The sequence below is a fragment of the Protobothrops mucrosquamatus genome, unplaced genomic scaffold (assembly GCF_001527695.2).
Source record: "Protobothrops mucrosquamatus isolate PMUCROS unplaced genomic scaffold, P.Mucros_1.0 scaffold_236, whole genome shotgun sequence".
NCBI classification, from domain to species: Eukaryota; Metazoa; Chordata; class Lepidosauria; order Squamata; family Viperidae; genus Protobothrops; species Protobothrops mucrosquamatus.
In genome coordinates, this window is record NW_015386312.1 from 8,588 (window position 1) to 22,991 (window position 14,404).

The 14,404-nt window shown below is 40.4% G+C and overlaps 1 protein-coding gene across 1 annotated transcript in view; it reads right to left on the reverse strand.

Moving 5' to 3' along the window:
* Positions 1-1,035: 1,035 nt before the first annotated feature.
* The window catches only part of GAREM2 (GRB2 associated regulator of MAPK1 subtype 2), a 31,857-nt gene continuing 18,488 nt past the window's right edge, over positions 1,036-14,404 (reverse strand). Inside the window, exons 3-6 of the mRNA XM_015829840.1 lie at positions 12,104-12,234; positions 9,003-10,196; positions 3,188-3,351; positions 1,036-1,930 (exon numbers count right to left, since the gene is read on the reverse strand). Coding sequence (XP_015685326.1) covers positions 1,036-1,930; positions 3,188-3,351; positions 9,003-10,196; positions 12,104-12,234 — 2,384 coding nt within the window. The remainder of the gene's footprint in view (positions 1,931-3,187; positions 3,352-9,002; positions 10,197-12,103; positions 12,235-14,404) is intronic.

Consider the following 14,404-nt stretch of genomic DNA (forward strand, 5'->3'; position numbering starts at 1 on the left):
CTTTTATTACCCTGCAGCCCTTTGAATTGCAGGTGGGTGCACACCACTGTCAGCATACACACTGATTTTGCACAATTAGCAAATTCTAAATTACTCTAAAATCCTTCTTTTAAGCCCATTGATTTTCTACATGCAGGATGCTTTCTCCAGCATTTCAGTACAACACTGAAATTAGCCTGCATGTGGAAGTGGGGCTCTAAGCAACGCTGTAAAATATAAATTGACACACTGACATTTTAATCTAGACCCCAGATTAAGGATTGGGGTTTCTAGGGCAGAGATTGCCAGGTGAGTTCTATCCAAACCTCTTTCAGCTATAAAGTATAGCATTGCCTACATTTCATTCCAAACGTTTTAAGTATAAAACCTTGTGAAGGCAGTTGGGGGGAAAAATGCAGATACACCCCCTCTTTTTGTGTGTGTTGCTGCTACTTTCTTTCTATATCAAGAGTCCCCCTCAAACTGATTGCCCCCAAACAATCATAAAGATACATATGCACTACCTGTCCCTTACTAAAAAACAAAACAAAAACCCTTCCAAGCTAATGTTACGTGAAACAGTCAGAAGATGAATAGGAATGTTATCCCAGGAAAAGTAGGCAACTTGGCTCTGATGATTCTGAGACTTGGCCAGAAAAGGAACATGTAACCCTCTTCCCACAAATTGGCTATGCTGCTTTCCTCCTCTTCTACACCATCAACCCAAGAATTACGTAAGGCAATTAACTCTCCTTGCTAATCTTGGCACAAAGACAATAGTAACCCATCATAAAGTATCATTCATGTGCAACTATTTTGCTCTGATTTCTACTTTGCCCGTTTCCGTAAAAGGAAATTTGCAACCTCCTGCCAATTCCTTGCATTGGTTTGTGGTTAAAACTGACAATCAAAATCCTGTGTTGCTCTTGGGTTCATGTCCCCCTGCTATCATTTTTGACATAGCGGTATCTGCTTTGGCCTCTCTCCTAGTTTTATACTTAGGGGACAGCCTGAATCTAACTCCTGCAATCCACAGAGAAAATTTCTCTCCCCAATCTAGATTTTGGGCCTCCAGCCTTTGATGAACTGCATTATTTTTTTGACTTGAAGTTTGGTTAGATGAAAATCCTCAGATAAGATCTCCTCAGTGAGTTGTACAAAGATACTACCATCAATGCGTTCCCGGGCAAAGAAGCTGACCACATCCTCAGAGAGGCCGATGAAGCGTAAGCACCTAGATACCTCCTCTAGTGACAGCGCCGATAAATCGCCAGGAGGCTGCCAGGGTGAACCATCTCCATTGAGACGGGCAGGAGGTGCCTCAATGACCCCCTGAGCCAGATAAAGGTGGGTGATGCCAGCTTCGGAGCCATGAACAATGGTGGATGACAAAGGGGCTACTGACGTCCGAATGACAATATTTTCAGCCGTGTCAAAGGGTTTCGATGAGCGAGATGGTGGTGCAGGGCTACGGTGCCCCTCTGGGGAGGAAGTGCCTTCAAAGAGATCAAAAGTGTCTATGGAAGAGGCAGCTGTCTTCTGCCATTCAAGAGATTCCAGCCAGTCTGAGGAGCAAGAGGAAGCTGGACTGGAAGAATATGCTGGATTGGAAAAGGGGTTAAGAGCACCAAAGGGAGCAAAGCGTTTCTGTGGAGGGGGAGGTTTCAGGCGAGGGCAGCTATGGTAGCTCTTGATGGCGTTGGCATCACTGCTCCCCAACAGAGGAGTGGATCTCCCAGTGGCCACACTTGAGCCTGGATCATTACATGGCCAAGGGTCAGACCAGGAAGACATTGGAGCAGGTGGGGGCTGAGATGGCAGTTGTGTTTGAGGGCTGGCCAACTGCCGACTTGTGGACTCTCCAACTTTGCAGTCACTCCATGTGCAGGGATAGCAGTACAAGGAGTAGGAGTCCGGAGACGGGGAGCAGCTACCGCTTCGTGGTCTTGACCTGGCAGGCAAAGAAAACGAACAGTATCAGAGCTAGCTCAAGTGAAATGGGATTTGGAGCTCTCTGATCACAAGTCTGGAGCAGGTTAGTATCTTAAAACCAGCAGCATCTAAAGATGTGCACCGTACCTCCAAAGTTTTTCCAATGCATTGTTCCAACTTCCTTAATTTGAAAAACCTTGTTGTGCTCACTACTCAAAAGACATCCTTGCCTGACAACAAAGAAGGCCAAGAGACATTTCATGCACGCTGAACATGCAGTTTCCATAAATAGATTTAAGCATATACAAATCTCTTGAAAATTAAAAATTACCATAATTCATCCAATATTGCTTGTTATTAAAAAGGCATTGCTGTCATTTTCATTCAACACCCCCAACTTCTAACTCTGGAAGTTTCTTCCCAATCAGCTATATTGTTAGGTAAAATATAAGTGCCAGGGGCCAGTGAGAAAACCAGCTGTACTATCCCTTTTCATTATTTTTCTGAGACTGATAGAAAGTTCAAAGTGCCACAGCCATGGGAATAAGAGGTCAATGTTTTTACAAACATTTTTGGAGAATCCAAACACATAGTCCAAAACAATAGAGAGGCATAGCTGCTTTTATCAAAGCCATGCTTTTCTTCCACAGAAAGATACTTTGCTTTATGTGCCTGATACTGTTATGTATAATTAAGCTTTCCATAATATTGTACATTTTAGGGAAAAAAAGAAACCAGCAAGCAGCCACACCTGAAGGAAAAGTGTTGTTTATATTGTACCATTAACTCTCAGGATTAAAGATCTTATTTATTATTTCCTGGTAAATGTGGAAATGTGTTCTTGTTCTTTTTTGCATAAAACTTAATGGAGGACTAAATTTTCTAGCATCAAGGCAGGAAGATATGCCTCTGTTAAAGGTCAACCAACAAGAAAAGTTCTACTCATATGGTATTTCCTTGCACCAGTTCTTGCTGTTGTCCTCAGCATGCCTGCACATCCCCTGAATCTAGCAATGGTAAGTGCACAGATCACTCAATCAGCTAATTCAGGGATAAGAAGGAAGATCATTCAAGGTCTCTGGATACCAGCCCAGAAGTTTGTACTTTAAGACTTCATTCATAATATTGTGTCTTACAGTACACAAAGACAAAGCAAATGCCTTTAAGCATATGCAGTACTGCATGCTCCCCACTCTCATCTTCCCAACTGAGTTCCTACAAGGAAGCTGTATCTCATGACTCCCCCTGTAGAAGCAATCCCAGTTTCATCACTCACATGTCATGAAGTCCGGATGAGTAGTATGAGAGGTTGGCACTGGGTGATGCTGCCGTTTGGAGCTTGGGAAAGCGCACAGGCATTGGAGGGCTGGAGGTGGCTGATGTGTGGGCACCACGAGGTGGCACAGGGGGAGCAACAAGGAGGCGACATTCCTCTCTCACCTATGAAAAGATTGGGAATAAGACTGTTATTTGCTGGGGTGATGGACCAAATGCAAGCCAAGGTATTTTCTGAAGTAGATTGATCACACCTCTCCATACAGACTAAAAAAAGGAATTTTCAAAAACTTCAAGCAGAACTATACAACACTTTAGAAATTGGATGTTTCCAAGCCTCTTTTTTCCAAAACAACTTGAAAAGATAGAGCAATTGGCAACTTCCTACCAATTACCCCTTGCTTTTTTTTGGGGGGGGGGGGGATTTCTAATCTTAAAGTAGAATGGAATGAAAATTACAGGACATAATTTAACCAAGATATATGAAGTTACATACTTAGCTGACCAGAGTTGTTCATAGTGAGATGGGCAGCATATAAATTTAATAAATAAATCATTAGGAAAAAAATCTGAAAAAAATGAGAGCAGATTTTAAAAGATCAGAAGACTGAATTGTAGTCCTTTCATATCATACTGGGTTAATGTGGAGGGTAACAATGCCTGTCAAACTGATGTCTGGAAGGCTTTAAGATCCAATCTATAATGCTTAATAACTACCAGATAAATCTATGTGTGTGTCCTACAGAGAGCTAGAACATTTTAAAAAAATAAAAGCTATTAATGCAGGGATCCCCAACCCCCAGTCCATGGACCGACATCGGTCCACCATATGCCAGAAACCGGTCCGCGCAATCAAGCAAAGCCCCATCCGCGGGATGCAGGCAGTACTGTACATGAAACCACATCCCCTCCGGTCCACAGAAAAACCTTTCCACGGAACCAGTCCCCTGGTGCTCAAAAGGTTGGGGACCTCTGTATTAATGTAGAAAGTGCCCATGTAGAAAGTCTGGAATTAGATGGTGGAGAGAGATTGGCAAAGTGATAACACAAGGTAACAGTTTCTTTAAATCCAACTTGCAAAATGCTGAGAAGAAACTAGATAAGAAACTGGGAAGACAATCAAATCCTCAAGTGCCATTAAAATAGAATAACTGATTACTCTGAGAGACAGCAGGCTCCCTTTCACTGGTTGTGTTGAAGCAGAGGCTATGCAGCTGAGGATATTTTAATTTATATATCTACAATACATTGAGCAAAAGATTGGGTTCAGTGATCTAAATTAATTTTTGCAAGGCTTTGTACATCCAGGAAATGGTGTGGATATTTCAAATATGAGAAGGGAAGCACAAAAGATTCCTTAAAAGGGAAATCAAAAAGTTATACATTACTGAAACACAGAAATAGGTCAGGCTATAAAACCATATTCAATATAAAGTTATGAGATATAAAGGGCACAATTCAAATTATGAGATATAAATAGTGCACAATTTTACAGCAATCAGTCAGGCTTTACATTGATTAGAACCATCAAAGAGTCTATAAATAAATAAAGGTCCATGATTGCAAGAAAGGCTTTGATATTAACTTTGAAAATCCTATTAGCAGATATCACTGGTGGGCAGAATTTGTCAGTCCTTTAAGGAAGATATTTCACTGCAAGTAAGAAAGAACTGAGTACCCATTATTCTAAGCATGACCAGACTACATCCAAATTACATTTAAAATAAATAAATAAATAAAAACTTTTGGAGATTATAGCATTTGCAGGATAGTATCTGAAGTGTATACGTAGATGAGTCAGAACCTAAACAAGAAAAGCTCAGTTGCGTCCTGGCACAGGAAAGACAAAGGATCTCTATAGCACTTGCATTATCTCTTTCAAGAATTCTTGGGCTACAAATGCCATACTAACAGTTATAGGACCAAAAAGTGCATTTTCTTGTTATTTAGACAGTGACTCTCACCTCTACAGGAATTAAAGAGAAGATTCTTTAAATAAAAATTAACAGAGCTGGAAACCAAGGCTGGCTTCACATTCACTGACTTACCAGGAATTATTTTGCTATGGTAAAAGGCATCTTGTAAACAACTTCAATAATCACCAGATTCAGGAGTAGTGGAACAGCTTGTCCCAATTATGAAGAAACAAATCACAACTGATTTGTCGAAAACAGATCATATCTTACTCTGCAGCAAAATGTGTATATGGCTGCTGAAGCAAACAAGTCCCAAAGTTGCAAGATTAAAAAAAAGAAAGGATTAGACTCCACTATATTTATTGATGCAATGGGGTGTAGTGATGTTGCTGAATGAGATCCGTACCACAGGTAAGCAAAAGCTCTGTGAGCCTTGAAAACTGCAAAAAAACATCGGACAGTTCATATAAGTAAGATTTCTTAGTTAGTACCCACCAGCTTTGAACAATTTATATTATGAATCCCGTCTGTCTTCAGAGGTATCAATGGTGATGGTTTAAAACAGATATGACAGAGAATTTCCACCAGAGAGAATGTCAAGCTCTGAGAGTCTGTTCTGGAACTAAAGTCAGTGAAGAGCCAGTTATGCATGGGACTCATCTATAGTCCAACACATACAGGCAATGAGGTTGAACATTTATGGGTGGAGTCTTAACCTGTTAAGTCCAGAACCAAAGCTAGGATCAATGCTATACAGAAGACTTGAGAGAGATCCAGGGAAGATTTGCCTGTTGGCCATCAGTCTAGGATTCTATGCTGTATTCTATATCCCATGTCTAAGAATCTCTAGTCTATTGTGGAAGTCTCCCATGCTAAAGATAAGAAAGGCAAGAGACAAAAGAAAGTTCACCATGGTATTGAGTTATTCAAAGATGAACTTAGACCACAAAAAGGAGAAAAAGAGAAAGACGTTTTATTATTAACAGTAATTTATTATTTACAGTTACTCAACACTTTGTCAAATTCTTTTCTACTTGTTTATGATACTGTTCACATGTATATTTCAGCTGTCTTTAGCAGTATTTGTCTTTTTTTTTTGTTTTTGTGGTCTCCAAATCCTGTCACTTTGGACATCAGTTTGATATAGGCAGATGCATCTCATCCAATGACAGAGACATTAGATAGTCTAGAAGCTCAAGGAACAGTGGCTGCACCTGTACTGGCATGGTCTCAGAAAGCTGGACCACCATCAGCAAACTGAGACAGAGAAGAAATGATATCCTAATCAAATAACCATTGAGGAAGAAGCTACATGACCATTAATTGGCAGGGCAAGCTACTATATACAAACAGCCAAAAAACCTACTCTCACTCATACTGATGTTAACACGTCTGGCAGGAAAATAACCAAGCTCAGAGTGTATTGTATTTTCCTACCTCTCTAGGATCAGTAATGTTCTTTAAAACTAGCAATCAACAGATTGATCAGTACATCACATTCTCTCTCTCTCTCTTCCACTCAAAGATCCTCATATTCTGTCATAAGAGAACAGAATATGGACAATAAGTTAGAGTTCAATATCTTTTCCAAACACACTTCAATACAAAAATAGAGCAAAATAATTCAAATTTTAGTTAACTCAATAAACATATACACAAAATTTCCTTATACTAAATGGAGGGCTGAACCAGATGGGCATTTTAAAGCCAATGTTGCACATTATTTAAAAAAAAAAACACTGAACTGCCAATGAACAAGGAAGTTCCATAATAAAGACCTAATGATCTGAAAAGAAACTGCATTTCTAGGAAGAATGTATTACCGAAGGAAAAAGCATCTGATATGACTGTTTCATTTTTAGTAGCAACAACTAATTTCTTTGCATGCCATAAACATTCATATAAAATAAACTGTACACATATTATAACTCATTTATGTACATTATGTATCCAAAATATCACCCTCTGCATATAACAATAACATATAAGCGGTCATGGGGAAAACCATAACAATGAAAGATTATAAAGAACCAAAGAAAAATAAAGCCAAACCAATACTGATGCCTAAGCAGCTACAGTAGCTATGGAACACTGATTAATTACTAGAGAAGATGGGGAATTGATAAATATGGGGAGAGTCAATGAAATGAGGTCTCCCAAAAAAATGGCAGGGCTGGAAAAATGCATTCTATATTAGAATATTTTAGAGCAGATCCCATTTGTTGTTCCTTTATTACAGAATCATCAACATTAACCCAAATGTCTTTCAAGGAAATATGGATAGCAAAAGTCCCATTGTACTTAAATTAGTCCCATTGTCCCACTGCCTCTATATAATTCTCCTGAGTAACACACATGAGCATTTAAAGACTTAGGAAATTTCAGATATTCCAGTAATGAACTTGGGTGAAAGACCAAAGATCACAACTAGTGGTCAATGCTATTGGCTTTCTATATCTTTATAGTCTGTTTATCCTTTTGAAATCACTACCATTCCAGTGGAAAGCCATTATAATCTATTGAGTGATCACCTGATTCAAAGGCAACGCCTAATATATTGCATAGGTTCATTCCTTGGACCAATATCATTTGAGGTTATTCCTTCTGCTTTCTAAAAATCTATTGAAAAATAATTACTGTGGTATAATGAAAAAATAAAAAATGGTCAAAATTTCAACTTCTGTCCCACACTGGATTTCTGCATATTCCTGGGGAGTTCTATATTCTGTCCATCTGAAGTTACAGCTGTGCTTGCAGAATAGCAATTAGTCTTCAAGACTGGCTTGTAATAATATGCAAAGTGATTAAGGAGGTGGACTCGGTCCAAGGAGACCCAGGTATAAATCCACCATCAGCTGTAAAAGTTCATTGAATGACTTTGGGACAGTCTCAGTCACTCTCAGCCCATGTCACAGAATGGTTCCTGTAGGGGAAAATAATTAGAAAAGAAAATACAGGTGGTCCTCAACTTATGACCAAAATTTATGTTGCTAAGTGAGAAATTTGTTAAGTGAATTTTGCCCCATTTCATGACTTTTCTTGCCACATTTGTTAACTGAATCACCACAGTTGTTAAATTAGTAACACAGTTGTTAAGTGAATCGGGCTTCCCCATTGACTTTGCTTTTCAGAAAGTTGCAAAAGGTGATCACGTGACCCCGGGACACCTCAACCGTCATAAAGATGAGTCAGTTGTCAAGCATCTGCATATAAATCACGTGACCATGGTCATAAGTGTGAAAAATGGTTGTACGTCACTTTTTCAGTGCTGTTGTAACTTTGAACAGTCACTAAATGAAGTTGAGGACTACCTGTACTAGGTATGCCACTGACGAAAGCCAAGTTATATATCTAACAAATAGCTTAGCTAATTTTACAGTTAAACTATGCAGGACAGTAAAACAGTATAAGAAACATTGTTCAATCCTGAATTTTCCACAGTTCAGTTGTACTAAATGACCTCAAGGTTCTGCGTTTATGGCCGTGGGAAAAGCTTTTCCCAGTCCTCACTTTTCATGTCTGTATGCACCATTCTCTCCATTAAAATGCACTTATTATTGTACGTTTTCCTTATAGAGGAAGTGCTCAAACTTTCAAAAGAGTGCAGACAAAAACTGTTAGCAATATTCCAACTGTGGTTACATTATGGATTTTTATAAAGGATTTATAATGATATATTTTAGTTCATTTTCTAATAATCCTCAGTATGGAAAGATTATCCATCTACATCCCTGCAAGCAGAATTTGTCTGAATAAGTGATATTCCCTTCCCTGGATGACAACAACTTTCTTTGACAGTTAATTCAAGTTAAACAATAAAATACATATTCATTTTTGAGTGGCTTGCCCTGGCTGCAGTTTTTATTTTCCGTCAAACTGTCTACTACCTGAATCTCTTACCGCTTCAGATTTGGGTGGAACTGGGGGAGGAGCATCTGCGTTAAGGTCTTCCTGCAGCAGGCCTCGGTGGCAAGGTGAACCCCCAAAAGAGATAAGATCCCGTTGGCCCTTATTGGCATTCTCCAGTCCAGGAACAGTGCTGCTAGATTCAGAATAATTCTCTGAGTTTTGATTAGTCCACAATTCTTCATACGGGAGCTCTTGAGTCCGGAATGTGGGTTCCACCCAATCAGGTGTCATGTATTCACGCTCAGAATCCAAAGTATCAGAAATAAGGCTAGAGGGCTCTTGGTGAGAGGGGAGAAGCAATCGCTGGGTCCTCCCTCCTTGAGCTGGGTCCTGGCAACTACTCTCAGAGGAAGCATACAAGCAAAGTGAGAGGCGCTGAAAGGATTGGGCCAATTCATCACGGCTGTAGCCCTGCAGACAGAGTCGTACATGGCGGGGGCTGGCACACTCTTCTGAGAAGTCTGGCTTGGCCTCCCGCACAGCCTTAGAATATTCATTGGGATCAAAGCATTCCTGGCAGAGAGCAGCAGTTTCTCGTAACAACTTCTCCAGTTGGGAGTCTCCGCCTACACGCAACATCCCCTCTGGCAGCAGAAAACGGGGCATATCTGTGAGCAGGAGGAAGTGGAAGGGTGCCACCTCATCCTTGCGGAGAATGCAGCATAAGACCACTGTCTTGGAGACGATGCTCACCAACTTGTAACAGTGGCCCTCCCGGATGGCATGCAGATCATAGGGGTTTCGAGGCGGCCGGCTGGGCACAATCACATTGACAGGCAGTCGCACCTTCTCGATGATACTGCGAATTGTATGCTCCCCCTCCTGCATTTGCAGTTCCAGTGGTGAGCGAGTGCTGAAGCGCCCTTTGCACTGGAAAGGCAAGCTGAGGCTTTCGTTGGTTCGATGGTTCATACAGATCAAGCAAGGCATTTTGCCCTTCAACTGTTTGCCGCTGCCACCCCCAGTGTTGCTGCCGCTGCTGCTGTTGCCACTACCACCATTCCCACCACCAGTGCCAGGGACACCTGCTTTGCCCAACTTCCTCAGCAGTGTGTTCAAACGTGACTTTTCTTTCGCAGCTTTTGCGCACAGAATCTCTGCCTGGCCCATAAGTGTTAATTCATCTCCTGCATGCAGCGTGAAATTGTATACTTCGCTGTCTTCACTGAACTCACCGGACACAACCTGGAAGAAGCCAATTGGCGAGGGAAAATGGATAGATAAGAGGCTTAACAAGGAGAATTCTACAACATGGAGGGTGAGAAAAGGGGGGGGCTTTGTATCACAGAAAGAGGGGTTCTGTGATGCTACTGCTACTGCTGAGCGCTGCCATAATGTGAGCCATGGAGAAAAAACTAAAGGGTAGATTTCTGTGATTGTGTATGCTGTATATGGAAGAAAGACGTACTGTACCATAGGCCATCATTTGGGGCTGATGGACTTCATTCCACTCAGAGGCTCTTGAATTGTATCCATTTAATCAAAAAAGGAAAAACAGAATAGGAGCCTCTTTGACACAAAAGATTAAAGAAAAGTTTAAGAAATGGACACCTGAACGGCCAACTGAGAGAGATGTCAGATTGCGTGGGTTTGGGGTGAGAGAAGTCAAATTCCAGTAAATTATCTAATTTGGGTTACTTAAAAGACATTTGTTGATTTCCACAAAATAGATAATTGAATTGGCTTTAAGATCAAAGCCGTCACCACTTGAAAAGGAAATACTCCTGTGTTTCTCTGTTTTACAGAGTACAGAAACTATTTTTCATTTCATTAGGCAAATGAAGTTCTAAGATGCTACTTTTTTAGATTTGATACAGTGCTCTATACATAGTTTCCCAGAAGAAAATCCCACTCTGTTCAATGGGAATTACCCCTATATGTGATTAGCATTGTAGTCCTAGAGCACGGGTGTCAAACTCACTGTGTCATGTGATGACCTTTTTTGCATTGCCGGAGTTGGGGTGGGCATGGCTTCCATATGATGCAACCGGCCCAGGGCCCAGCGGTTTGACACCCCTGTCCTAGAGGAAGTGACACTTTTTTAAATGTTCTGCTTTGTGCATACTTGATTTTCCATCCTTTACTTTTTCTGAAAACCAAGCCCTGTCTAAACAAAAAATGCATTTGATCCTATTAGATATTATTGTTGTGGTTTTCAGTAAAGTGCATTATACTTTCTTCCTAGAGTGTGTTTAGCTTTGTGGTAGGAAAGGTGTTTCTATTTATTCCTAGAGATAATTCATGACCTTAAAATTGGAGAGGCAGAGATCCAGATTGAACTAGAAACCCTGAGGCAATGAAGGAATGCAAGTACTCTACTGTGCTCCTTGATTTTCCAAATCTTATCTCCACCCCAGGTTTAAAATGCAATCGATAAAATTAGAGAAGATACATTAATATTTCTATTCATTCAGAGAAAATCCCTAAACTCATGTTAAAAAGACCATTAAGATAGTCAAAAATACAAAAGAGATCCAGCCAGTTCAATGATCCATCTCTCTCCCAGTGGCTAACCAGTTGTCTTTTTTGGGGAAGCCCAAAAGTTAAAGCATCGTTCTGAACTTTGAGGCCAATTTACACTAGAAAGCGAGGCTATATTCTGCTTTCAACTCCTTAAATCTCAGCTATCTAATTTCTCATTTTAGCAATGATTATTGCATTAAAAAACTGATCCTTCAAAAATGTTATACAGCCTATCAGGTATGAAATAGTCAACTATTGCAAATCCCATTTTGGTTAACCAGACGTGATCGAATCTGAGCTTGCAAAAACTCTTTTAATTTGCTTTGCTATCGCTTAGCTCTTTATTAACCAAGCAGAACAAAACAACTGTCAAGAAATCAGATATCAAACCCGAATAGAGGGAGGTTGACCTAAGTGGAAAGAGCATTTCTACCCCATTTCCCATCTATTCTTTAGACCAGGGGTAGTCAACTTTGGCTCTTTTATGACTCGTGGACTTCAACTCCCAGAATTCCTAAGCCAGCACAGCTGGCTCAGGAATTCTGGGAGTTGAAGTCCACGAGTCATAAAAGAGCCAAGGTTGACTACCCCTGCTGTAGACAGCTGGCATATGCTAAAGTACAACAAACCTTTACGCTGAAGGTGATGGCCTCCATGACGAACACACGGTCTGGAAAGATGCTCGCCACCTCCTCCACACTGTTGAAGTACTGCACAGGCTCCCGGACGTCCCTGTCCTGATCCAGCAGCTTAAATTTCCCTGCAGGATTGGAACCCAAAACATGCTAGTTTAGTTAGTAGATGGGTTTGTTGAGATATTGTTTGTCTGTTGAAGCCAGATAGGCAGCTGAATCAAGAGGCTGGCAGAGAATGAGAAGGGAAGACTCTGGAACACCTACTGCTATGCCTAACCAACTAATATTTCCAGTAGTGGCCAACTAGAAACACTAGAGAAGCTTAGAAATGGGATTTAATGGACTTTTTTTCCCTGCAACATCTTGTGATCAGAGGTATTTTTGTGCTTAATGCTGAGCCTGTTTTAATATATTATGGCTAGCAATCATTGGGATATTTGTTCCCATATAGTTCTCCATTTTTATTTTTTTAAAACTTAAAAAAAAAAGATAAAAGAAAAATGATGGAGTTGTACATCAAATGAAAAAACAAAACAATATAGGAGCTCCGAGTAGCTGGATCTGACAAAGGGTCTATTTAAATAGCATCCTATTTCCAGGCACAGCTAACCAGATAGCTTTAGAAGCCCACAAATAATCATCAAAATAATCAATAGTTTTCTCCCATTTTGCTCTCTTGTCAATTAGAATGTAGGAAGCAAAGTAATTCTTTTTTTAATTATTATTAAAAAATTTATTAATTTTTTCAAATAAAATATGAACAAATAATACAAATATGGTGCATTTCATTAGAAAAACAAGCACATAAAAAGCCTATTCCGAAATAATTGGCATTTCCCCCCCCCTGCATCCACACTCCCTCCACCTTCCTACCTACTTCCCTCTTCCTTCCTCCCCCTCTTGACCACTACCTCTCCTCTTTCCACCTTCCCAACTATCCTACACATCCCATCACCTTCTTTCCCACCACCTCGGATGCAGTTTAGGGGTACTAGCCGATCAGAGTAATTCTGAACGTAGAATTCCATGTAGCCATTTACTTTTCCTTCAGGAACCTAACCAATCTCCTTTTAGAGCCCTCTTTGTTCCTGACCACTATTAGGTCCCATACATTCCATACATTAACTGTACTGTGTAAACATGTCTCAAATCTATCTTCTTCTTGTTGTGCCATATCTGTTATCAGACGTTGGCGATCATGTTGACGATCCTATTTTTATCAGCAGCCGCACGAAAAAGTGCTGCTGAGTTTTGTCCAGACCAGTCCCTTAGACCTCAAATCTATATTCCAATATAAATAAGAAAAGATGAGAAAAAAATATTGTATTGATGTACTGTGCACTTATAATGTTATAAACATCTATTATTTTCTCCCCGTCACATTTGTTATGTTTCTAAGCCATCATCAACAGCTAAGTCTCTCCAGAGCCAGGCACATTCTTCATTCAGGAAAAAAAGTCCAACCTGAAAAAGATCTATGTACCAAGAGCACAATTGTATCTAAATATACATACTGTAGAACACATTTCTTCTTTTTCCAAGTCATAAGATAATCACAACCTAGAATTAGGAATAAAACGTTCCTGTTTATACATCAAAGTGCATTCTTGTGAAAAATGAATGTTGGCATCCGGACTTGTGGCAGTGTGAATCAAATGAGATGAAGACATGTGAGCCCTTGTGATAGCAAGAATCTGTGACTGGATGAAGCACTGGCCTGCTATAAGGGAAGGCTGGTCTTCAGACCACAAAATATTTGCCGGCTGTACATGTAATTCATTAATAAAGGGAATCCTTAGTCTGTTACGCCTTTTGCTGAAACCCTTGCCTTTTATCTGGGTTACCCTCTATAACAGTGTTTCTCAACCTTGACAATTTTAAGGCATGTGGACTTCAACTCCCAGAATTCCACAGCCAGCATTGCTGGCTGTGGAATTCTGGGAGTTGAAGTCCACATGCCTTAAAATTGTCAAGGTTGAGAAACACTGCTCTATAATCTTCTGGATCCGTAGCTGGCTGACCGGCCGTACTCAGCGAGTGGTCCTCAATGGAACCACATCTACATGGAGGGAAGTGTGTAGTGGGGTGCCCCAAGACTCTGTTCTGGGCCCAGTGCTCTTCAACATCTTCATCAACTATTTGGATGAGGGGATAGATGGGGAACTCATCAAATTTGCAGACGACACCAAGCTGGCAGGAATAGCCAACACTCCAGAAGACAGGCTTAAGATACAGAAGGTTCTGGACAGACTTGAACACTGGGCACTATCTAACAAAATGAAATTCAATGGTGAA